Source organism: Pecten maximus, chromosome 4 (genome assembly GCF_902652985.1).
Source record: "Pecten maximus chromosome 4, xPecMax1.1, whole genome shotgun sequence".
NCBI lineage: Eukaryota > Metazoa > Mollusca > Bivalvia > Pectinida > Pectinidae > Pecten > Pecten maximus.
This window is the reverse complement of record NC_047018.1, coordinates 19,845,883-19,873,677: the sequence shown is the minus strand read 5'-3', so window position 1 is coordinate 19,873,677 and position 27,795 is coordinate 19,845,883. Positions and strand designations below refer to the sequence as shown.

General features: G+C 34.7%; 1 protein-coding gene across 1 annotated transcript; it reads left to right on the top strand.

The window, feature by feature from the left end:
* Nucleotides 1-49: 49 nt before the first annotated feature.
* LOC117325442 (nephrocystin-3-like) lies at nucleotides 50-27,547 on the top strand. The gene is given in 24 exon segments (XM_033881651.1): nucleotides 50-164; nucleotides 2,238-2,394; nucleotides 3,110-3,178; nucleotides 4,258-4,367; nucleotides 5,325-5,458; nucleotides 6,937-7,067; nucleotides 7,417-7,509; nucleotides 7,820-7,975; nucleotides 8,578-8,714; nucleotides 13,150-13,261; nucleotides 13,753-13,860; nucleotides 14,394-14,567; nucleotides 14,699-14,886; nucleotides 15,248-15,417; nucleotides 15,865-16,036; nucleotides 16,561-16,684; nucleotides 17,727-17,855; nucleotides 18,824-18,865; nucleotides 18,867-18,943; nucleotides 19,607-19,739; nucleotides 19,971-20,087; nucleotides 20,931-21,074; nucleotides 22,030-22,110; nucleotides 22,775-27,547. Coding segments are annotated over 23 exon segments (3,540 nt in total). The 5' UTR covers nucleotides 50-164; nucleotides 2,238-2,268; the 3' UTR covers nucleotides 23,588-27,547.
* The last annotated feature ends 248 nt before the right edge of the window (nucleotides 27,548-27,795 follow it).

Sequence of the window (27,795 nt, the reverse complement as noted above, 5' to 3'; positions counted from 1 at the left end):
GCGGCAAAATATATGACCAGGGGGGATAACTCTTACATCCTAAGAGAATTCTTTTGCGTCGGAAGTTAGAAAAAGTTAACGTCAACATGCGAAGGTCGGAAATGAATGTTTTGCTAATTTGAGCGGAGACATGCTAATGGATGGCGTGAAAACGGGACTTACAGGTAACTATTACACAGATACCATGATCGTATATCATGATATGATATTTATGCATTTATTCATAAGAAAATTATGGAGCTTTTCAGTTTTAACAAGGGGCGTGAAGCACTGATTATCGCGAATTGATTGTAGAAATTCGATGACGATCAACTAGTGAAAAAAGTTCCTGTAACTTTCAACATATATTTATCGTCCTATAATTGTATCATATAATGTTTAAAGTCTATCTATTGATTAAAATAATTGAACAACGCTTAAGTGGCCGTTTTGTTATTGTCTAGCCTCATTATTATAAGTTCAGCAGTTATGCAGTGGAACCAATTGATTTTTCCTAACCTACTTGTTGGAGACTTGTTGACAGATATACGATGGCTGAGCCTGTCGATGTCCTTTCGAGATGGAGTCAACTTCATTGTTTAAACATGAATATATCATTGATACTGATGCAAGTACGTTATCTTGTCGTGGGTTCATTGACAGTTTAATTTTACACTAATCGAAGACTTGTTTGTATGTTTTATACATGTACATGATGAGTCATTACAAAATATGACTAAAATGAAACTAAGTTGTTTCAATCTTTTAAATCTGATACATAATTCATATTATGTATGCATGCATGCTACTGTTATTGGGTTTGAAGTACAATTATGACTTTGATAATTAAATATATGGCTTTAATTTGATGGTTCAAGCTTTTCTCAAATCTGTTTGATTTTGATTCCCATCATTGGCATGTTCTGGATTCAATTATTTTGTTTAATTGTTCGCTTGACACCAAATGTACTGCGCATCCGTTTTCATGAAATAGTTGGAAGTCAACCGTATCCCTATGTATACTATTTACAATTAAAACCTGCCACCCATGTATCAATTTGACTAGACATGACTGTGTGTTTGGTCAGAGACATATATACAGAGATAAGTAACATTGCTATTTCCCAGTACAAGTGGTGGCTCCCTTTATTCGTCACCACTCAAGCATATCCCTTATCGAGAGCGCCTTGTCCCCTATCAAACACACGTGAGCACAGGTAAATCGGGCTTTGCGCATGTGTGTATCGATGTACTGGAACTTATTCGACATGTTCTGGTTAATCCGCCATTGCGTCAGACCAAAACGTCGTCAATTTTAAATACACACAAAAAGCACATCGTTTTATTTAGGCCACTACAAAAGTTACCACATTAACCAAAAACTATCATACTTATGGGATATAGTCTTATTGATCATGCACATTGTTGTCATTTATCCGTATTTTCGAAAATCCACTGGGTCCTATCGACATGTCCAAGTTTTGTAATTAAGCAGCCATTACGTCAGACCAAAACATTGTCAATTTTAAACGCACACAAAAAGCACTTCATATTGATGACACTTCTGCACTTTGATATTAATAAAATTAAAGCACATAATTGGATCTTGGTGATGATTTCAAATAGAAATTATCGATAATTTTGTGTGTGGTTTTCACGATTTCTCTAATATGGCGTCAAGTGAAGACTGAACCGAGCGACCGCAAAGGATTGTGGGAAGGTCAGGGGCCACTATGTTAACACAAGGGCAAATAGAGAGTTACCAATCTCTCTGTATATATGTCTCTGGTTTGGTTGAGTAAAACAAAATAATTACCCTATTCAACCTAAAAAATACTGTGGGACCTTAGGGAAAATTTAATGTTATCCCATGGTTTTGATATTTGACATGTAACAATTTTTGAAAAGAAAAGATATTAGTTTGGATTTCAAGTTTCACTTTAAACTATACAGAACCATTGGGCCTCATGTTTATATTCTATATAATGTAGACAAGGGTCATTTTCTTATAGGAAAGCTCCTACCTTTTAAGATATATATCTGAAACTCAATTAAACTTAAAGAGAATTAATTTCTATAGAAAAACGGAATTACCTCAAGAACAGTGATTTTATGTTGAAGCCTGTCTTGGTTTTTCTGTGTCATGCTAATGTCACCATTATCAGAATGACTTGACATGTTGTACATGTAATCCTAGAAATACCTTGTGTGACAGCAGACAAGGTATTATAATGAATACTTAATTGATTTGTTTGTAGGTGACAGCATAGATGTCAGTCTAAGATAAGTATGGCCACTGGAGGAGCAGCCAAACCACGTAAGAACAGCAACAGTGGGCAGAAGTCTACCGTGAAGATCTTCATCACATCATTCTCAGACGAGTTTCACTCGGAGAGAGATGTGATTAGGAAGCAGGTACTGCACATGTCAAGTATCAAAGTCACATAGTTTTAAATGATTCGTTGGCATAAGACACGTATATATATTTGTAACAAACAGGACATGAAAGTCTGGTTGGTAGTATGGATAATGGTCCTTAATTAAAATTGCTTCACTTAGCTTGCTGGTCAAAGGTCATGATCTCTAACTACACAGCATAACTTAATATTGGGTTTCTTAATAGTAAGTTGAGTTTCCTTGGGTCAATAAGTTTTAAAATCTAGTCATGGAGAACTGTCCAAATCCTTATTAAATCAGGTGTATCAAGTCTGAAGGCGAAAGGCTATATATGGTTAATATGAATACTAAAATTTGAAAGGTGCACCTGATCTTTTGCAATCAATTAATAATGTAAATTAATTGGTCACAAAAGTGACTCATCTACTTCTGTGGAATACTTGTATTTAATTTAAATTATTTAAGATTGTTTCCATATGGAAATAATGTGGTGTTTATGCATGGTTTTATAAATTTCTTTTGTATTAATATCATTCTAGAAATGTTTTTGTTTTTTCAAAAGTAATATTGTTTTCAATTTACAATAAGCTGGAATCTGCTTGTAAATTACAACATAGCCAGACGTCTTTTCATAATGCCAAAATAAAAATAATTGTAGCTAGAAAAAAAATTAAATAGTTGAGACTTTATAAAAAGTTTTGCATTCTTCATGTATGTTTTGATTTATCATAAGGTCCTGCCAGAACTGAGGTCATGGTGTGAATCCAAACAGCTCACATTGGTGGAACACTTTGTCAAGTGGGTAGGTAGCATTATCAGTTAGTATACCGGTATAATGAGATTTTATTTGAAAAGATATGTATTGCAGTACAATTTTGACATATCGGTACATTTGGGAATCTTCGTTTATTTTCAAAAAAAACTTTGTTTATAATAAAAAAATTCAGATTGTTCGATCAATTGCTTTCGTTATTGACTTCTAAGTGTAAAAATTGAATACTATAACAATTCACTTGCATATTCATTGTTTTCAAGATGATAAAAACATCAAATATTTATGCATTCCTGACCTCAAGCATATCAAGCGTCTGGTTCACCGAGACTGCTCAAGTGCGTAGCAACGTTTTTAAAATGGCAGATATAATAAATCAGGTTTGTTTAGCCATGATTACCTTTGTTTCCTTCATTATAGCATTTTTAAAGAAAAGATTTGCAATTCTTCTAAAATATTTTGATACGTATCGTGATACATGTTACAGTACGAAGATCCTACGTATCACAATTTATCGTGATACAAAAGAATTCTTACTATACCCATCCCAAGTACACACAGGAATAAAACCTGCTGCATTGGCTGGTTTAGTTACTATACATATCTAGCTAGCCCAGAAAAAAATATGTTGAAAATTTCTTTAAAAAATTCAATTAATATCACAGATCTGAATATAAACATGAATTTGATGAGGTAAGAGAATAAAACAAAGTACAAATGAGTTTAATATCTCTAGATCGTCCTGAGTTATTAAGCCAGGCCTTTTTCAAAAATGTTTTGTTACAAGTGTGCATCCCTGTTGTCAAAAAACATATATATCCAGATATATTTTACATGCATTTCTTTAGACACACATCAAGCCCTGCCTGGTTTTAATCTGATTAGTGGTCAAACACAATTCTATGCAAAACATGAGACAGATGACTACATGTACTTTTTCCAGGACAAAGATTAATATTACAGTTCGGGTCAAAATAATTTGATGCCATTAAAACCGACCTAAAGCAGATTGACGATGATGTGCCTGGAATAGGCTTTGCCGCAGTAACCCTAGAACAGTAGTATTGTAGTAATCTTCATCCTGTTTACATAGAGTGTCTGTTGTCCAGGGCTCAAGACACCCAGAACGGCGAGATGTTAGCGACCAGGAGAAGATACAGACAAGCATAGAATCCTGTTACTTCCATAATGTGATGCCCCTGTTTCTTAACATAACCAGGTTAGTTATATCTGTTCTTATTTTCATCAGGTCATTTTTGTCTGTGCCTGACTTAACCCTTTCAACACTAAGAAACTTATTGGACTCTGCCTTTCTTTCATAATTTGAAGTCCAATATGGTCAGTAGGAGTGAAAGGGTTAACCATGTTAATTGTGACTGTGCTCAACTTAACCAGGTAAGTCTTGTCTTTCCTTGACTCAACCAAGTTAGAGCTGTTTGTTCAACTTAATATGGAGATTGATAACATAGCTTGTCTGTTCTGACATACATCAGTAAAGTCATAAATATCAGACAACACGCATGTAATATCACTATTGTGATATGAATAAATGTGAGCTACACAACTTTCTCACTTTTAAAAACCTGTACCATTTAAGTCAATGTTAACCTGTCTGATAAGAATTTTAATTTCATTTTTTTGAATATGAGTTATGTGAAAAATAAACTTATACACTCCTGTCAATGTAATATGTAATTTGTCAAAGCTTGCTAAATAAATTTGAGATTTCACTTGTCTAATGCTAAAATATAATTAATGATATTGCTAGTGTACATGTGATTTCTGTAAAATAAAAATTGTAGTGACAAAGCATAACAGTTTTCAATGCCATTGTATTAGTTAAAATGGTCACTAAAAGCTGTGTAACTGTTAGTAGTTAAAACTATATCTGAAAGCTGTGTAACTGTTTGTAGTTAGAATTATATCTGAAAGCTGTGTAACTGTTTGTAGTTAAAATTAGTTAAAATGATTTCTGAAAGATGTGTAACTGTTTGTAGTTAAAATAATATCTAAAAACTGTGTTACTATTTGTAGTTAAAATGATTTATGAAAGCTGTGTAACTGTTTGTAGTTAAAATGATCTGTGTGACAATTTGTAATTGAAATGATCACTAAAAGCTGTGTAACTATTTGTGAGTATTAGAGGATTAAATTATTGTGTGTCCTTTGTTGACAGTGAAGCTCTGGGCTGGGTACCAATGTGGGGAGAACACTCCGATGACCACATTGAGGACTTTATTGCTTCATATGGTTTACTGGTTGAGGATCTGGAGGTTATGTATGGCGCCTACCGTGAGGACAACCATAACTGTACGTGTCACTTCCTGAAAACATACTGCTAGCTTGTGTCTCTGATATGACATCACTTCCTGTTAAATGTTATAGCTTGTGTTTTGGTCTCATTTATATGACATCACTTACCTTTATGTTACTGCAGTATGATGTTATCAATACAGTGTCACGTTATATAAAACTTTTTGAGGAAAGGGGCTGTGATAGGTCAGTCAGGAGAGAACAGACAGGAAAGGGGCTGTAATAGGTCAGTCAGGAGAGAACAGAGAGGAAAGGGGCTGTGATAGGTCAGTCAGGAGAGAACAGAGAGGAAAGGGGCTGTGATAGGTCAGTCAGGAGAGAACAGAGAGGAAAGGGGCTGTGATAGGTCAGTCAGGAGAGAACAGACAGGAAAGGGGCTGTGATAGGTCAGTCAGGAGAGAACAGACAGGAAAGGGGCTGTGATAGGTCAGTCAGGAGAGAACAGAGAGGAAAGGGGCTGTGATAGGTCAGTCAGGAGAGAACAGAGAGGAAAGGGGCTGTAATAGGTCAGTCAGGAGAGAACAGAGAGGAAAGGGGGCTGTAATAGGTCAGTCAGGAGAGAACAGAGAGGAAAGGGGCTGTGATAGGTCAGTCAGGAGAGAACAGAGAGGAAAGGGGCTGTAATAGGTCAGTCAGGAGAGAACAGACGGGAAAGGGAGCTGTAATAGGTCAGTCAGGAGAGAACAGAGGAAAGGGGCTGTGATAGGTCAGTCAGGAGAGAACAGACAGGAAAGGGGGCTGTGATAGGTCAGTCAGGAGAGAACAGAGAGGAGAGGGGCTGTGATAGGTCAGTCAGGAGAGAACAGAGAGGAAAGGGGCTGTAATAGGTCAGTCAGGAGAGAACAGAGAGGAAAGGGGCTGTGATAGGTCAGTCAGGAGAGAACAGACAGGAAAGGGGCTGTGATAGGTCAGTCAGGAGAGAACAGAGAGGAAAGGGACTGTGATAGGTCAGTCAGGAGAGAACAGACGTGAAAGGGGCTGTAATAGGTCAGTCAGGAGAGAACAGAGAGGAAAGGGGCTGTGATAGGTCAGTCAGGAGAGAACAGATTGATACATTCTCAGATAAAGATCTGAGGTGTGCTGTTTCATTCCTACTCTGCAGTTTCTCTTTGTCCATTTCTCTGGATAGCATGTAAAGGCAGGTGTGTTACCACTGTGCCACCAAATCACCCTTGCAGACTTGGCTGGGATTAAATGTGAAATGATTAAAAAGATATTCAGGTCATCAGGTCAAACTAAGGTATGGCCATCTTAGATTTCCTGGCCCCAAATCCAGAATGGCTGTGTGACTTTTCCTTGATGTTGCATTTGACCAAAATTTATCCTTGAGATATACAGTGTTTTAATCCAATATAACTGATGTTTGTGTTGGGTGGAGAGGGGTAGGGGTGAGCTGTTTAATGTTTGATTGCTCAGTTGTCTTCAGTTGCATGCACAAAATGATTATTCTTACAGATTCTGTGTTGATTTTTCAGCTTTATTTCTTATGCGACAAGATGAATTCCTAGATAAGGTCCCTGCCACTGAAATTAAGTATTTTGTGAGAGACACTGCTGCCTCACAAAAAATCAAGTCATCTGGAGATAAAATCTCTCAAAAGTTTCCTGTAAGTTTTATTCGGATGTATATAAAGGAACAAGTTTTCATATGTCATATTTATATGTGTTATAATACAATTATGTATACAAACAAGTATGTTTCTGGTGATTTCTGTGTTGTCATCTGAAATCAACAATTAAATAATATACATGTACATACATGCTGTAGTAAATAAACAGTAAAACATCAGGAAAAACATCAGGAAACCTTTTTCCCTCTATCTCTTTATAGATTTGCAGTGTTTGACAGATTTGTAATTATCTTTGATTTGTACATACTAACTCTTACTGTGTGCTTAAACTGGAATTTTTCCTGGTAACTGCAGCTTTTTTTTCTACATTACTGTTGTTTTGCAGTCCAGTAGAGTTTCCAAGTATAAAGTGCAATATACGGGATTGGACCAGAGGAAGAGGCCACGGGTACAGTTCGAGGACAGCTTCACACAAACGGTGTATATCCCATAAAATCTATCCCTATTAATTATTTATGCTCCACATGTCAAAGACATTTCTGTGTTACCCTTCCATTCATCAATGGTATTCTAATAAGAAAGGTTGAGAGTATTTCATACATTCTTTAATATCAAAGGGATACTGATATCTTTGTATGATTTATTTTTGTTATCTTTGGCTTACATTAATATATTTACTCTGATATAATATAAATAAGATATCAGACATGTGAGTGAATGCTAATGATTGGTCCCTGCAGATCACAACTTAATGAAGAAACCATTTAACACCCTTTATGTTATTTTAGGTGACAGAGTTTTGTAAACAGAAGATAGCGTATGACTTCCTTGGAGAACAGCCCCAGTCTTCTACGAGGGAAGACTCTAATACCAAATTAGAACATCAATTCTTTATGAAAAATAAAGGCGAATTTGTGCTCGGTAGATCTGATGTCATCCAAAAAGTAAGTAATATGAAGTTTTACCTGTCCATCCTACCATATACTGCCATTGGTGGCCTTACTGCCTCCCCGTTAGATCAATTGAAAATACTTTCCTAAATATGAACATATCAATTACTACCTTCACTTCCCTGTGATCTCAGTAGGATTCAGGATCAAATTACATCACAACGATGATCATATTAAGAATTGAACTCTGAAGAAAATTAATGCAGAACTTATTTTAATAGTATGATTGAATGGTTTGATTTTATGGATGGAAAACTTACACAATTTCATGTATGATTGGTGGAAATGTAGATGAAATTGAAGACATTGGTTATATCAAGACTGATGTAATAATTTGTAAATAGGTAACATACTTTTAATTGACCTGGGAAAAATTCCTTATAGTAGCTGGCTGGTATTGAAGAGAGGATTGTATTACACAGGATATGAAAGTCAGTTATCTCCCTTTACCCAAAGGACAAAGCTGTAGATATGGCACATTGTCTATCTTGCCGACACAATATTTTGAGATATCTACTAAGACTTCTGCAATTTCCTCTTAATCAATGCCACCCAGTAGTTCACAGTTGTTAAATGATGAAGGGTTTTGTGGACAGATTGAGGACTATATATTCCGAGATGAGAAGGATGTGCCGCTGTTAATCCTTGGAGGACAAGGGTATGGCAAGTCGTCCATCTTATGCAAGGCTGCAACTGTGATAGAGAAGAAAGTACAGGAAGAACAGATACAGAGGTAGGCTATATTTACTGTTATATTACAGTAACAGATACAGAGGTAGGCTATAATTACTGTTATATTACAGTAACAGATACAGAGATAGGCTATAATTACTGTTATATTACAGTAACAGATACAGAGGTAGGCTATAATTACTGTTATATTAACGTAACAGATACAGAGGTAGGCTATAATTACTGTTATATTACAGTAACAGATACAGAGGTAGGCTATAATTACTGTTATATTACAGTAACAGATACAGAGGTAGACTATAATTACTGTTATATTACAGTAACAGATACAGAGTTAGGCTATAATTACTGTTATATTACAGTAACAGGAAGTACAGATACAGAGGTAGGCTATAATTACTGTTATATTACAGTAACAGATACAGAGGTAGGCTATAATTACTGTTATATTACAGTAACAGGAAGTACAGATACAGAGGTAGGCTATAATTACTGTTATATTACAGTAACAGGAAGTACAGATACAGAGGTAGGCTATAATTACTGTTATATTACAGTAACAGATACAGAGGTAGGCTATAATTACTGTTATATTACAGTAACAGATACAGAGGTAGGCTATAATTACTGTTTATTATAGTAACAGATACAGAGGTAGGCTATAATTACTGTATATTACGTAACAGGAAGTACAGATACGAGTAGGCTATAATTACTGTTATATTACAGTAACAGTACAGAGGTAGGCTATAATTACTATTATTGCAGTAACAGATACAGAGGTAGGCTATAATTACTTATATAATAACAGGAATACAGATACAGAGGTAGGCTATAATTACTGTTATATTACAGTACAACAGATACAGAGGTAGGCTATAATTACTGTTATATTAGAGTAACAGATAGTACATATTATCAGAGTAGGCTATAATTACTGTTATATTACAGTAACAGGAAGTACAGATACAGAGGTAGGCTATAATTACTGTTATTAACAGAAATAAAGGTAGAAGTTATATCAAGAACTAGGAAAATTTGTAATAGGCTACATTACTTTTATATTACCTGGAAAATTCCATTAAGTAGTGGACTATATTAAGGATTATATTACAACAGATACTGAAAGTCAGTTATCTCCCTTTATCCAAAGACAAACGTAGAAAAGAGTAGGCATAATTACTGTAATTAAGTATAGATATCAGTAAGACTTATTCTGCAATTTCAGTACTAATCACATGCACCCAGAGTCACAGGTTGTTAATGATGAGGTTTTTGACAGATTGAACTAATATTCCGAGATAAAGGATGTCGCTGTTAATCTGAGATAATATGCAGTCCAATCTTATGCAAGGACGAACGTGATAAGTATGAATTACAGTAAACAGTAACAGATACAGAGGTACTATATTACTGTTATATTACAGTACAATACAGAGGTAGGCTATAATTATTTATATTACGTAACAGAAGTACAGATAAGGCTATAATTACTGTTATTTACAGAACAGAACAAGGGTAGGCTATAATTACTGTTATATTACAGTAACAGGAAGTACAGATACAGAGATAGGCTATATTTACTGTTATATATCAGTAACAGATACAGAGGTAGGCTATAATTACTGTTATATTACAGTAACAGGAAGTACAGATACAGAGGTAGGCTATAATTACTGTTATATTACAGTAACAGATACAGAGGTAGGCTATAATTACTGTTATATTACAGTAACAGGAAGTACAGATACAGAGGTAGGCTATATTTACTGTTATATTACAGTAACAGGAAGTACAGATACAGAGGTAGGCTATAATTACTGTTATATTACAGTAACAGATACAGAGGTAGGCTATAATTACTGTTATATTAGAGTAACAGGAAGTACAGATACAGAGGTAGGCTTTAATTACTGTTATATTACAGTAACAGATACAGATACAGAGGTAGGCTATAATTACTGTTATATTACAGTAACAGATACAGAGGTAGGCTATAATTACTGTTATATTACAGTAACAGGAAGTACAGATACAGAGGTAGGTTATAATTACTGTTATATTACAGTAACAGGAAGTACAGATACAGAGGTAGGCTATAATTACTGTTATATTACAGTAACAGATACAGAGGTAGGCTATAATTACTGTTATATTACAGTAACAGATACAGAGGTAGGCTATAATTACTGTTATATTACAGTAACAGATACAGAGGTAGGCTATAATTACTGTTATATTACAGTAACAGATACAGAGGTGGGCTATAATTACTATTATATTACAGTAACAGATACAGAGGTAGACTATAATTACTGTTATATTACAGTAACAGATACAGAGGTAGGCTATAATTACTGTTATATTACAGTAACAGATACAGAGGTAGGCTATAATTACTGTTATATTACAGTAACAGGAAGTACAGATACAGAGGTAGGCTATAATTACTGTTATATTACAGTAACAGATACAGAGGTAGGCTATAATTACTGTTATATTACAGTAACAGGAAGTACAGATACAGAGGTAGACTATAATTACTGTTATATTACAGTAACAGGAAGTACAGATACAGAGATAGACTATAATTACTGTTATATTACAGTAACAGATACAGAGGTAGGTTATAATACGAGACAGAGGTAGGCTATAATTACTGTTATATTACAGTAACAGATACAGAGGTAGGCTATAATTACTGTTATATTACAGTAACAGATACAGAGGTAGGTTATAATTACTGTTATATTACAGTAACAGGAAGTACAGATACAGAGATAGACTATAATTACTGTTATATTACAGTAACAGATACAGAGGTAGGTTATAATTACTGTTATATTACAGTAACAGGAAGTACAGATACAGAGGTAGACTATAATTACTGTTATATTACAGTAACAGGAAGTACAGATACAGAGGTAGACTATTATTACTGTTATATTACAGTAACAGATACAGAGGTAGGCTATAATTACTGTTATATTACAGTAACAACAATAACAGATACAGAGGTAGACTATAGTTACTGTTATATTACAGTAACAGTTCAGTTTGTAGCTCTTCTCAGGTCATCTGACACAAATGGTTAGAATGACCTTGGTCATCCTTTTTCATCTGTTGTCATCATCTGTGTGCTGTGCATAATCATTTCACATTTCAAACTTCTTCTGAAGTTAAGACCGGTGGGATTCAGGTCAAACTTTTCTGAAATGGTCCTGACCAAGTGTTGTTATATTTTGGGTTAGTCAGAAATCCAAGATTGCTGCTATGGCCAACTGTACCATGATAACGGATTACCTGATACTGATAATGAAGGCTGCAATAGTGTACTTGGGTCTTTAAAGTCAGATGACCGTTCAGGCTCATTAACCTCTTGTTAATCCTTATTATAGCTTCCATGGTCCCTATTTGTATGTATAAAGTAGATCCTTAAGCAACTGTACATGTTGTTCTCATTCTCTGGATTGTTAGAATTATGAGAATTTTCCTTTATTCAGAGAATTCTTTGAGTGATGGAAAATTCTCATAATAATAGATCCTTATGGTCTTTATTGACACCATATGAACATCCCCATTCTGTCTAAATCTGTAAATGCAGATGGAGTATTTCTGTACAGTTTCTTATGTAGATAATCTATTGTTTTGAGATTGTGTAATCGTGTGCTTTCCCCATGACCTTTTCTAACATATAGTGTTGTGAATCAGAACAGGTTTCCTTGAATATTCAATATACAGTTGTGGGATCACACATTATACCAAAAACACTTTGTTTCCATCACCCATCACATGCACATTCACCTACACAATAAGATATAGAGGATATCTAACAGTGTCTTCAGTAATACCAAATTTATTTCACGAGTGGGGCTAATATTTGGATATTTTTCACGAGTGCGCAGCACGAGTGAAAAATATCAAAATATTAGCCACACGAGTGAAATATATTTGGTATTACTGAAGACACTGTTAGATATTCTGTTTATTACATTTTTTATCAACGAAAACCCTACCCCATATGCTAACTAGGACTACAGCGATAATTTGTAAACAAAAAAAGTAGTTTCTCCTGTCCAGGTGCTGACATATATGTCGGGCTTTCTGATTGGTTAATTATTTTGGTATTTTCTAATCATTGATTTGATTGGTCAAATCAGCAAAAGTGATATTTTTCACTAGTGAAAAATATGACTTTTATAGAATGATAAATTTTTGATATTTCACTGGTAAAAATGTAATAAAACACATTAACTCTATCAGACGTCGTGTGTACATCCCACATTGTGTAACGTTGTACAATCCCACAACTCTACATCAGCCGTGAAGTTTTAAGTGGTTGAAGACCTGGTATATAATCATGAGGTTTGGATTATTGCATGACAATGAAGTTGTGTTCTCTATTATTTTTTACATTATAAGTGGGTTTACAGCCAGATAAACACGGTACTTGACATCCCTTTCTGTTTTTACAGTACATCCGGACAGAAGTGGCATGTGTTCTTCCATTTTGTTGGTGCAGCACCGGGTTCCACATGTCTAGAAGCCATGTTAAAACGTCTGCTCAGGGAAATGGAAGTCATCAATGTAAGTACGGTGAAACCTCACCATTAAGAACACCTGGTGGGAGACTGGTTCTTATGCCGAGATAAAATAGATCAACCTCCAAGTACTGTAACTATGAATACCATATTTATCCAATATAAACCCTGGGGCCATCACATAAACTTTGACAAGGTATACTACTCTGAACTGAAATAGTCATTGATTGGCATCAGCTTATTGGAAACCATGAAGTTTAAATTACTCAAATAATGTTTGTAAGCATTCATGTTTTTTTAATGGGAAACAATGGATGGATACCCCAGTCATATGTGAATTGCCATGATCTCATTTATGGAACGTTTCACAAATGATAGATTGACTCAAAACACACAGTCATATGTAGTTCACCACACCGACATTGGTGACAGTGGCAGGGTAAATTAATCATACTCTTCAATAGCAGACTGGCACTGTGAAAGACATATATCAGGTGTGAAGGCATAAACTTACTTCATCTTTATTCCATGTTGTAGGATTCTAACATCCCGCGAGGGATTGAATCAACTGCTCAGATGTGTTGCAGTATGCTCTCTAACCCGAACACACGGCCGGTGATCATCTTCATTGATGCCCTCAATCAGGTATATACAAACTTCTGTCAGTTAGAAAATGAGTTGATACACCCAAAATAATTTCAAATGAGGTTTATCATATCTTAATTGATTTTTTAATGAGGGAAGTAAGGAGCAAGTATGATAAAATGAGTTGTAAAGAGCAAATTATGCTTTATGTAAATTTAGTGCGTCTGAGTCAGTGTGCTATAATATAACTATTACGATATGTAACAGTAATGTATACAGTATCTTAAATTACAATAATGATATACAAAAACACATACATAGGAATTTATGGTCTATCTTATACAGAATTGCTTTACTTTAGATGAATTTTTTTTGCCTACAAGAAAATAATTGTGATATGTACAATGAATCTGAGGGTTCTATAAAGTGACTACTAGTACATTAGTTTGTATTTCTAAAGGAAAATAATGTATCTTGTGTAACACTAATCTTTGATGCACATATATTACATAATAAATCAATTAATAGTGCATTATTTAATTGTGAAATGATTTTAAATGAAAATTGACATGAAAGAAATGCTCTACTTTTAGTTTGCTGAAGAGCAGGCTGCCTTGGTGATGAGTTGGTTGCCAAGGAAATTAGCTCCTCGAGTGCGCTGTGTGTTTTCCACTATAGAGAATACACCCCAACACAAGACGTTGATTGCTAGGGAAACCAAACCTATTTTATTGGAGATAAGTCCCCTGGACATGGAGTCTCGCCAGGTATTAAAATCTAATTGTATTTTAATTTGCTTCCAAGTATTTTCATGAGTAAAATCAATATGAATAAAGAAAATGTTTTTAAGAATTTAAATGCTAAAAACATTATCATTCATTTTCTTTCATATAATTAGAAAATAGTGACAGAACTATTGAAGAAGTACAATCGGTGTCTGAGTACAAGTCAGTTGGGTCGTCTTATGGCCAAACAGACATCGGAGAACCCTCTCTGGCTCACCGTCGCGTGTGAGGAAATCCGCCTATTGGACGACCTCTGTGATGTGGACAGGAAAATTGCAGAGTTACCAGAAAGTCTTCTTAGGTATGTAAGGTCAAGGACATTGGGAAAGGGAAGATTTGGGCAATAAAAGATTCCTGTTGGTTAAGGGGGCATGATATATAGAAATAGCTCTGTTTATCAGTGTGTGCATGAGTTATCCATCCATAGCACAAAGCTTGTGTACAGAACATCTCATAAACATTTCAACTGACTTAGTCCCTGATAACACCTAAGTATCATAACATCAAGCTCTACACCTGATCAGATTTCATTGGTCATGGTTAAAGGGTTAAAGGTCTTACTTGACCACATATAAAAAAAAACATGTACAAGATATCTGCTGATAATTAGCCTGAAACCTTGTGACAAAGCTTTCTTACTAAAGGGAGATAATTTATTGCAGCCTCCTTGAGTACCTGTTAACACGACTGGAGACAGAAGCGGGTGGTAATCTGGTTGTAGCCACCCTCTGTCTGCTGGAAGCCTCCTCAGCGGGACTGTTGGAGAGTGAGCTGCGACAGATACTTGGCCAGGAGGCCACTCTCATGCCACCAAGTCCTTTTGACGAAAAAGGTACAAATGAAGGAAATCACAACCTAGCTTTAGCCTACCATTATTAGATAGGCATTTGTCCGTAGCTTATCATCCACACGTAAACAATTCTTGTTATTTGTATTTCTTAAAAAGTACCAGATTGTGATCTTTCTTCAGATTTCTTCCATGACTTTCTCTTGGTTCTTAGTTGTACGTGTTCAATTTGTTACTGATTGGAAAAATGAAATGACTTTAATACAATATATGGAATGACTTTCAATTTCTTGTTTCCGTACAAATAACATGCCATGAATTCTGACTGGGAATGAAATTGTATTTTATACTGATTATCACTTTTATCACAATAAATCCAGTATGTAGATAATGACTAGTTTGCCTACATATACAAGTACTTGTATAACACAAATCCAGGAATCCTACAGTCGTGTCTTGGAATGTAACCATTACAATTTATTTGTTTGACAGAGGAGAAAGAATCATCTGAAAAAGAAAGTGCCAAAAGTGTGGGACCTCTCCCTGACAAGAAGTGGACAAAAGTGTTCTCTACTCTTCAGCCATTCCTTCGGCCATACGGGGACAATCGTGAAGGGCGGCTCGACTTCTATCACCGTGCCCTCAGTAAAGCTGTCATAAAAAGGTTTCATCTGTTTTATTGTTTATTATTTCACAAGACATTGTTAAAAGTGTGCTGCCTACATTAAGCTGAGAGAATATTGATATCTTAGATTTTCATAAGTTCATTTATTTTCGCAAAAGTGATTGCCCTTTGTTTATTTTGGACAGACCTCCTACTACACTTTTTGACCAATCTCTTTGAAACTTTATAATCATGATATGTTACAGTAGTTGTGTTTACCTGAACGGCATTTTCATTTCGACCATTTTGGAAAACTTTTGTTTTGTTATTTCAGTATTTGGATTTGTGTTGCCTGTAGATCCTCTCCCTCAGTTTCCAATCAACTTCAATCAAACTTTGTAGACTTTGCTTTAGCGGGAAATTGTACTTTCTGAGTGGCATTTTGATCAGACAATGAATGTTTCATTTCCATATTAGTATTCGTTTTGATATAATAACAGTTGCATTTTTCTTGGAATGGGACAGACATATGGTTCTGTCCCGCGGTACTCTTGTTGGTGATACATACTGATATTGGGTTACAGATACTTACAGAAGAGTGATGAGGAGAAAGCCAATGGTCAAGAGAAGTCCGACTCATATTACTGGTGGCACAAAAAATTAGCTGACCACTTCCAGCACATGGACAATGTTGATCGATATGTTGAGGTCAGTTTGATGTTGTAAACAAATGTATTAGAACCTTGTATCAGTAAATCGGTTAAGTCTCCGTTTTTCAAATGCAGAACTTCAATGTGCCTCTGACAGTGCCTGTTACTATTTTACTGTAGGATATATAACAGGAGTATCCGGTTAAACTGGTCTGTTTGGACGACATTTACCGAATTACTATTTTACTGAACAATACTATAACAGGAGTATCCATGCCAACTGATCTGTTTGGACGACATTTACCGAATTACTATTTTACTGAACAATACTATAACAGGAGTATCCATGCCAACTGATCTATTTGGATGACATTTACCGAATTACTATTTTACTGAACAATACTATAACAGGAGTATCCATGCCAACTGATCTGTTTGGACGACATTTACCAAATTACTATTTTACTGAACAATACTATAACAGGAGTATCCATGCCAACTGATCTATTTGGACGACATTTACCGAATTACTATTTTACTGAACAATACTATAACAGGAGTATCCATGCCAACTGATCTGTTTGGACGACATTTACCGAATTACTATTTTACTGAACAATACTATAACAGGAGTATCCATGCCAACTGATCTATTTGGATGACATTTACCGAATTACTATTTTACTGAACAATACTATAACAGGAGTATCCATGCCAACTGGTCTGTTTGGACGACATTTACCGAATTACTATTTTACTGAACAATACTATAACAGGAGTATCCATGCCAACTGATCTATTTGGATGACATTTACCGAATTACTATTTTACTGAACAATACTATAACAGGAGTATCCATGCCAACTGGTCTGTTTGGACGACATTTACCGAATTACTATTTTACTGAACAATACTATAACAGGAGTATCCATGCCAACTGATCTGTTTGGACGACAGTTACGGCCTGGCCCAGTGTCTCTGTGACTGAAATGTTACTTTTTATCTGTCTAGGAGTATCCATGCCAACTGGTCTGTCTGGATGACAGTTACCGCCTGGCCCAGTGTCTCTGTGACTGAAATGTTACTTTTTATCTGTCTAGGAGTATCCATGCCAACTGGTCTGTCTGGATGACAGTTACCGCCTGGCCCAGTGTCTCTGTGACTGGAGGATATTTGATCAGCTGTACCATGAGGAATTCAGCTCCAGACTGCTGGCCTACTGGCGTAAGGTATGTACCATTATAACCTCCGCTTTTGAACTAATGGGTGAATATAGTAATTGTTTTTCTGTACTTGTCTGTGATTACATGTGGGCTCTTGGCCATTTTGCTTATGATAGTTGAAACTGACCAGTTTGATCTGAGTTTATCACAGGACGATTTGGCCCAGTGATCTTATTTCACTTTCTAACAAGCCTGATAAAGACTTAGGTATTAATATTTACAGGTTCATCAGCATTTATGGCTTAAATGGTGAATTAAAGTTACATTTAGATACATTTCAAGATTAATGAACCAGTTTGTCTACAATACAAACAAGCCCCAAGCTGAACAACTTTTTCCAAAGTTAGAATCAGTTTCCTCAGGAAACTTTGTACTGTGTACACTACAATGTACTTGTTAATTGATATATAGCTTTGTTAAAGGTCAATGGTTAATTGATATATAGCTTTGTTAAAGGTCAATGTTACTATAGAATTTCACCAACATTTCCCAGGTAGAGTTTTGGAGTTTATAAGTTACCACCGAGTGCCTTATATACCAGATGTATTAAATGTCATTTGATAAAATTAACAGTTATATTATATATATTTACAAACATGACAGCTTTTCTCAGTAAGTCCGACTCTTACCAGGAATATTGATGTAGTTACCTGAATAGTCAATCATAGGGCTGGTGGTATTATGAGACACATTCACTAGTTTTTGAATATGATAAAAATATTAACAGTAGTAGGGTATCATGAGTCCAAAAACCCAAAACAGCTAGATGTACATAAATTTCAGTGTTTTTAAGACCCTGACATTTTATCCATGCTAATGTAAAAAGCACAAGAAGATACAATGATAACAGTATTGAGGGAAAGAAAGGGAAGGCTTTTCAAGTCCATACTACCAGCTAACCCCACCACTGTAGTGGTACTAGTAACAGACTACAAACCTGGGGTATTTAGTGTTAACCTTGTCATGTGTTACAGGTTGGTTCAGCTTCTGAGATGATCACTTACTATGAGAAAGCATTTGACACGATTCGAGGAAGATGACACGGTCAATGAGGAGAATGTTTCTATACGATACGAGAAAGTTTGTAGGGTTGTGTAAGTGTAATCTCTTGTCTAGGTGTTCACACTTGTGATCCTTTTGAAGATATTCAATGATTGGCTGACTATTCCAAGAAATATAACTGTTAACTACAAGAATAGGAATATAAAATATGTGCACTGGAATTTAAAAGGGAAATGGAGAATTCGGAATAATTCATCACCGAATGTGGTTGTAAATTAGAAAAGAAAAATAATAACACAATTTTCAAAGCAGTTCAACCAATCTCGAAATATGTACTTTCTAACAAACATTATTTTTAAGAAGTCTCAAGTGACCTTTTCTTATGGACTTTTATCTGTCATCGTCTGCCATGAATCCATAAACAATGAACATTTTTGACCTCTTAGAAATTTCAAAAATCTTCTGCTCAGACTCAAATAAGGTAGATGTATTGATATTGTATATCTGTAGGAAAGAGGCTGGTAAAATCCAGTGATATTGTACATTTTTAAATGCAGACTGGTGAAATTCATTGATATTGTATATCTGTAAGATTCAGGCTGGTAAAATTCATTGATATTGTTTATCTGTAGGATACAGGTTGGTAAAATTCATTGATATTGTATATTTGTAGGATACAGGCGGGTAAAATTCATTGATATTTTATATCTGTAGGATACAGGCTGGTAAAATTAATTGATATTGTATATCTGTAGGATACAGGCTGGTAAATACTTGGAAGCATTAGAACTACTACGGACGGCCATGAAGATAGAAGAGAAGGAGCTTGGGGCTCGTCCCCATCGTATGGTGGAACTCTACGCTCTAATGGCAGAGATATATGACGAGGTACGACATACAGTAGCTTATGTAATTTATATTTAATTTGTGGTTTTTACACCATTAAACTTAATAATTAGATCATTTTTCTAGTATTTCATTTTCTCACTTTCAAATGATAATTAACATAGAGGTTCAATGCAGTGGGTAAATGTGATGAATCATTTTATTTTACTCGGAGAAAAGTTGGATTATGTTAATTAGTTTCCTACACATATGATTTCTTTGTGTATTTCTCAGAAACTCAAGTTAAATGACTTTGTGTCACCTAGTCAACTGCCAGATCTCAGGAAAACCATCCACTATGGGAGGAAGTCAATAGCCTTGAGGAAAAAACTTCCTGGCACATATCACAAGGTAGTCAACCTCTGGATAAGTTTCCTGGAAAAATATATTTAGGGAAACTTATATGTCTGGGTAAACGGTGTCAAATGAAAAAGCTTTCAATTAGTTTTTACATTGTTGTTTTGTTTTGATATGATTATTTTGGCTCTTACTGCCACAATTGTTACTTTAAAAGTTTTTGATTTAATGGCTCGAATAAAATAAGAAAATATAGATTTACCTCCCTTAGCTCAGTTCAAATTCGTCCATGACACTGAAACAATTGCTCCTTCTTTAGTGTTCTGTTCTGTGACAAACTGTTTGGACATGTTTAAATTTGTTTGTCTCAGACAAATATTTTATAGTAAGACTTTTACTATCAAACTTTTAATGTTTACAATGATATGGTTAAACATTTAGAAAAAAAAAATTTAGTCTGGTTTATAACTTCACCAAAAAGGACATTCTTTTTGCTACAACTTTTAGCGAAAATGTGGAAACGCTGGAAAAACACAACATTTACAGTATATTCTGAAATGGTATTATAGGTAGATTTAGACAAAGATATTGGAAAATAATTTGTTACTTGAAAATAATTATGAAAGTCAGGCATCTAAATTTTGTGTGAAAAGTATATAATTTTGTTGGATTTTGAGAATATGTGATAACTGCTTCAAAATATTAAAAGATAATCTTGAAGATAAACACTTTAAATAAAAACCGTACTAGGTGTGTACGTTGACAAATTATTCAGTATACATTGTCAATTGTTCATATGTTATGCGATGTATTTACAGAGTAAAGCAAGGATAATGAAGATATATAATTCTGTAGATTTTTTTTACTATTGTCATATGTCCGTGTGTTTGTTGACAGTTCAAGCTAGGTATGAGCCTGATGAAGTTAGCCTTTAACATGGAGAGCTGGGAGGCCTGTGGGGGCGGCCCCGAACTCACGGGGGAGGCAGCTTTGGCCGAGGGAAACAAATATATTGATAAGGCACTCAAGATATTTGAGGAGGTAAGGAAGGCTCTGTGTGAATTTAAAGGAGGTACATATACACTATAAAACATTATGTGACAGGTACCTCTTGTCCGATAGATTTGCACCCTACATAAATAGGTAAGATAAGGTAATGTTGACATAGTTAGATGTTTACTGTAAAGTTCTGATTTATTATTAAAACTACTTAAACAATCATGTGTCAATTGATCATGAACAGGAAAGGAAATAGCTACAAAAATTTTTAAGACTTTAAATACAAAAAACTGGTAAAATGGTAAAGTATTGTTTTGAATACCAAAACTGGTAAAATGGAAAATTATAGTTTTAAATACCAAAACTGGTAAAATGGTAAAGTATTGTTTTAAATACCAAAACTGGTAAAATGGAAAATTATTGTTTTAAATACCAAAACTGGTAAAATGGTAAAGTATTTTTAAAATACCAAAACTGGTAAAATGGAAAATTATTGTTTTAAATACCAAAACTGGTAAAATGGTAAAGTATTATTTTTAATACCAAAACCGGTTAAATTGGAAAATATTGTAATAGATGCCAAAACTGGTAAAATGGTAAAGCATTGTTTTAAGGGTTTTAAGGCAGTTTTATTTGTCAATTTTCATTTTTAAAGCACTTTTCCTGTCTGCTGTAAATCTCAATAATTCATAGTTAAAACAGTCATCAATTAAATTGACTAATTTCATGATTTGTATTGAATATCTGAGGGACAGGTGATGTTTGATCCATTCCTACCCTTGTTAGAAGTTAAAATTGAGTCATAAGATGACTCAGTCGGTGTATTGATTATATAAGTGATTCTGTTCCCTGTCTTCCTTTGTAGTTAAATGACATGGGACACTATGCAGAGGCTTGATCCATTCCTACCCTTGTTAGAAGTTAAAATTGAGTCATAAGATGACTCAGTCGGTGTATTGATTATATAAGTGATTCTGTTCCCTGTCTTCCTTTGTAGTTAAATGACATGGGACACTATGCAGAGGCCCTGATGACAAAGGGAGTCCTGGCCCGCCGTGGCAGTATGGAACAGTTAAAAGTGGGTATTTACACAAAACTGCATGCTATTTATTTATGTAATGTTACAAAATTTAGTATCCACACGTTTTTCTCTAGTGAAAAATGTATTGAGTGTGTTATTGTATTACCACACTCTGTGTAATCTGAAAACACATCCATACATGGTCAGTTCAAAAATGTAAGGCAACAAATTACCATGGGTAAAAATTTCTCCAATTTATCAGCAGAAACATTTGAGTGTATTGGGTTGTATGTGTGATCATTGTTTCCAATATATGTGATTTTGCTTGTAATGAACAAAGATTTACTGTACATTATTTCTGATGTCTTTGATTTATAAAAAAAACCTCATACTAGTCTCAGTCCCTATACTGTAAATCACTTTATACTTTATATCACGAACTGACCTCTTGAGACATATTTGCTCATACATGATTCCACGAACGCAGAACTATTAGAGTCATCGACTCCTCAAGACTCCTTTATCAGTAACAGATAGCTTGGCCACCATGTAAAGGTGTTATATCCTTACAAACGGTAATCACGAAGGGTTTGAATTCGTGATTGACTCTCCTTCTTATAAACTTGAAAATATATCCCATGCGAAATACAAGTGATTTACATTATATAAGACTCAGCAATAGTAGACAGATTTCTTTGTACAGTGTGTTTTGTCTTTACAGCTGTATAACGAGGCCATGGACCTGTGTATGCAGATGTATGGAGAGTATCACATTCTAACATCTAGACTCTACATCAATATAGGTATTGTGTACGAAGATAATAATGACTTCAAAAAAGCCTACGAGTATTTCAAAAAATGGGCACGTGTAAGTGAGGAAATCCTAGGCCCAGATCACCCGAAAACTCAAAGGGCAAAAGGTGTGTTACGAGAGAGTCGTTATCAGAGGATCGCACGAACTCTTGGTGAGAATGACGATGATCATGATGAGGATCGTGATGAGGATACAAATGAGGATGAAGAAGAAATGGAAAATCCAGATGTTGAACATTATTATGATGACCAAATAAGTCAAGGGGTGGGTCAACAGATACAGTTGGACAATAGTTTACTGGAGACATTAAATCCTGCAGAGATAAATACGGAGGAGGCGGAGAATCAGCGTAACTTAGGCCATGCCCATCCAAACAATGTCCTCACACCCATCAACAACGCAGACACCATTGAGCAGCTGATGAATGGATATTACGAGGGAAATGAAGATGAGGATGAAAACGGCAGTGGTAGTAATCATGAAAACTCAGACAATGAAAATTTTTACGATGATAATTTTGAGGACTATGAGGAACATTACATTCTACATTCAGACAGTGGTCCTGTTATTGAGGAGTTCAATGTGAATCTAGAGGACGAGGACGACGAAGAGGATGAGGAAATCGTTCAGATAACGGCTCGAGACTCTTATAATAATGACCTTGAACAAGACAACCGATATGCAGGGGATAGCCGTGAAGGAAGTGATGACGATTCGTGAATTTTATACTCATAACTGTATTATCACATAATAAAGCTATCTTACACCACAGGCACCAGTTGAGCAAAGATCTGCCTCAGTCATTTGTCTTCTTTGCTGTATGGATGTGGCCAGTGCTGTGTAGTGACTCCGGCCCCCAATCTTGTGGCTTCCGAGCTTCAGTGTGATTTCATCTGTTACTGAATAAACCTGATCATCTATCTTCAATACACATTTCGTCAAGCAGATCTCAGTTCAGTTTGTGCTGTATTTCCAGTTTGTTCTGTTATATCCCCCATTGTACCTAATCCTCATTGTCAATTTAATTTATAAAATCATGCGCAGGCTTCTTTTTTACACCAAAGTTTAACATTTAAGGCCTGCATGGTGATAGCCTTACATCAAAATATAGATGGCATGGAAACAGGAGTCATTTAAAATTGAAAAATAATTTTTATTGAAATTTATGATTAATCAGTGTTTCCCTTAAACATTACCTTGTATTGATGTCACTACCTTAAACATTACCTTGTATTGATGTCAGTATTGATGTCAGATGATAAATCATAAAGCCGGGAACATTTTTGTGGAGAAATAGGCTTGGCACAATAGTTTGGCTTGTTAATGTAAAATAAGCCCTTAAGAAAACTGGAACTGTTGTAATTTGTTAAGTAAATTCATTATCAGTAACAATTGTTTTCAAATATACCTCGCCTTATTAAAATTGTGGAGTATGTCCAGAGAAGAACCTATTTTCAGAATGTACATAAAATATCTTTTACAAATTTTTACCTCCCTTTTGGTGAAAAAATGTTCTCAAATGAAGAAATTCTGAAAAGATACGTACAAAATACATTGATTATATGGTAAAAGAATGTTGTAATTTTAGGATTTTTATCTTTCACTAACCCACATACAATACTGATACATTATCATCATAATGATAAGTTAATAAAATTTGCAAAATGAAGCTTCTTGAAAAATCTGAATTTTAGCGAATTTTAAAATAGATTGTAAGAAGTGTCCAAAGCTTTTTGGTAGACAGTATATGTTGATTAGGTTCATTTGATTATTAATTAAGTCAGTATATTAATTAAGTCTGATTATTAATTAACAAGAGATCTGGAGTTACTAGTATCAATTTTACTTTTAGCTATTCAGTACTTTGTGGAACATATCTGGAAATTTACTTATTGATATTCTGTTTACAGTTATATTTTGATCAAATATTTTAGAATGGTATTAAAATGAGTGAGAAAGGTAACGTTTTTTTAAAGATACTGTATCATAAACGGATAAAAACTAACCTCTATATATATCCACCATCTGTTAACAAGGTTTAGTGTACTGTAAGTCTTTAGGATTGAAATGTACATGGAGTCCTGTTGCATATAGCTGACAGTGGTGCTGTATGGTATCTTATGCAGGAAGATTTCAAATTCTATTTTTCAAAATAAAACAAACAAATTTTGAAATGTTTGATGTTCCTATTATAAAGTGGGATTTTTCAAATTTGTTTTATCACAAATGTAAAAAAACAATATCTATTAAATCATTATGAATGTTTCTGGGTATTTTTTATAAAAAATTATTCTGTTTTTAAAAATACCTTATGATCTAATTGGCATTGTATTGAAATAAACCTGTACACTATTATAAAGCCAGAGGTTGATATAGACAGCAACATGGCAGCCCGAGGCTGTCCGCAGTCTGGAGGGGCCATCTCATCAGGCAGTCCGACTCCAATCTGTGGTCCGACTCCAGTCTGGTGCACCAATTCGAGGATATGATCACATGACATGTATTCGAGACAGATCTGTAGACAATATGTGGTATATATGTATAACATATATGTCAAACCTAGGAAGTTATTTTCATTTATTTATTTTTTTACTAATTTTTCATATCAACTTTATGAGATAATCTAAATATAAACAATGTTTTTTTAGTGATAGCATGGTGTATCTGACTTAAGTCAATTATAATTTATTTTTACATCAGTTGTTATGATATTTTATATGAACTTATTATTGTGCTGATTATAACTACCAAATGTTAGAGCATTGTACTGTGGGCTGGAGCAGGGCTCAGAACATTATAAACCGATCCCGAATAGCTTAACTTTTAGGGTAATTCACCAAGTCTAATTCTTGTTTTTGGTATTGCTTGAATAAGTATTTCATTTTCATTTTTCCTAAAAAGAATATTGTTTTTACTGATGTCAGAATTATACCTCCTGTGTAAGTTCTCAATGAATGTGTTATATTCCTGAATTATACAAAAATACATATATAGGCGACTATTTTTTCTCCTTTATTCATATGAAAGTTGTTTAATATAATGCTAAATAACCACTAAAGCTTTAATATTTTCACACGAGTACAATAAAATCTTTCATGTTAACAATGCTTTTCATCTCTGAAAGAAGTTTGCAGGTTTTCTAGAAGTAATTACAAATATACTGAAGTACATACAAATACATGATGATGCTGGCAATCAGATACACAGTATATAACAATTGCCTACCCTCTATAGTGTTTTTTAAGTTCTTTATTACCTTGAGTCAAACAACTGGATGAGCCAATACTGGGGAGGTGTTTCCTTAAAACAATTCTATTTTTAGATATTATTGAGGATTGAAAAAAAAAAAAAAAAAATAATAATAATAAAACAGATAACTTCAAAATGAAATGAAAAGAGGAAATTATAGTTGGCTTCATAACCTCTGTGAAAAATACATTAGTTTTTGTTTCAAACATTTTATAAAGCCACAAAAATCTGAATCATAAAAATTATTTGTAGTATCTCAGGTCATCTTGAAAAGTCCGAGGCCATTTGTTATTTATTAATTTCATGCTCCTTTCCAAAGTACATTCTCCATAAACAAAACCATTCTTATAACATCTTCATGTAATGAACCATTGGGTATATAGTACCGCACGATTAAACCAACATCACTTATACTGTTATTGGGATTTCCCTGTTTTGTATGATCTGATATCTATTCATAACAACATGGTTTACCTCTAATAACATGTCAAAGAAACATGGAGGACAAGGTTTTATTTTCAGTGAATGATTTTATCAGAGTAATGAAACACTGTGTACACCAAAGAAGGTGTTGTCTATATTGCCATTTAATAGGTCAATCCATCAGTGATAGCTTTATCATTATTGATTGATTGACTGACCGCCATCTTGAAAATCTTGTCATTTCTCTTGAGTTGAAAATGTTACTGAGACTGTAGCTTAACTTAAGAATTATATTTTGTCTGATCTGGAACTTAAGAGCTATGATAACTCTAATATGGCCTCAATGGTGGCCATCTTGAAATTATTTTTACTACTACTTCTCCAAAAGAGTTATTTGAGACAGGACAGTCACTGCTCCATGTGATGATCCACAGATTGTCATCATACAGACCTGTGCTACATTGAAGGTGTTCGCCTCATTGACAATCTTGCTGTCAACACAGGACTTTTAGTGAGAAGAGCATGGTACATATTTGGTCCTACTTAAAATATCGGGCAATGTGACATTCACATTATACCCACCCATAGTAGGTATCTTACACTTTAGATTCATTGGTAAACCAGTAGAACCTCAGTTTCGTTATATATTGAAATACATCCAAAATACTGTGATTATCTGTATTTGCATTATGATGCACCAAACTGTCTTCTTTTGCATATTAGGATGTCCTTGTTTGCATATGAGGATTTCAGCATTGCTTGAGAGTGTCCATCTCCTTTGATTACAGGTGATAACCATAGGTATGCTAATTGATGGCATGTTCGGGACAATTAAGAACAGTGCTGGAAAGGAGATGATAGTAATACACTGTCCTCATTAGCATATTAGGACACACCTCCTAGTGCTGGTTATAATATGATTGGTTAGACTACTGGGGTGTTGTTGCTTTATTTGGGTTTTCTCAAAACCCACATAATGTTGTTAATAAATCATGGTAATGAAACTTGTGTCTCGTTTTAGTCCTTGTTAATTCAGACAAACAAATTCTTCCGTGATGTGTCATCACTCTGGTCCATCCATCCAACATCAAACTATGGACTTTTCAGATCGACATTAATCTGCCCCCCCCCCCCCCCCCCCCCCCCCCCCCCCTGCCCTGCCAAACAGATCTGCCATCAGTCTATGAAATATGTATGTTACTGCCATTTCTCAAAACTGTGGATATTATCTATATGAAGCTACTGACATTCATAAC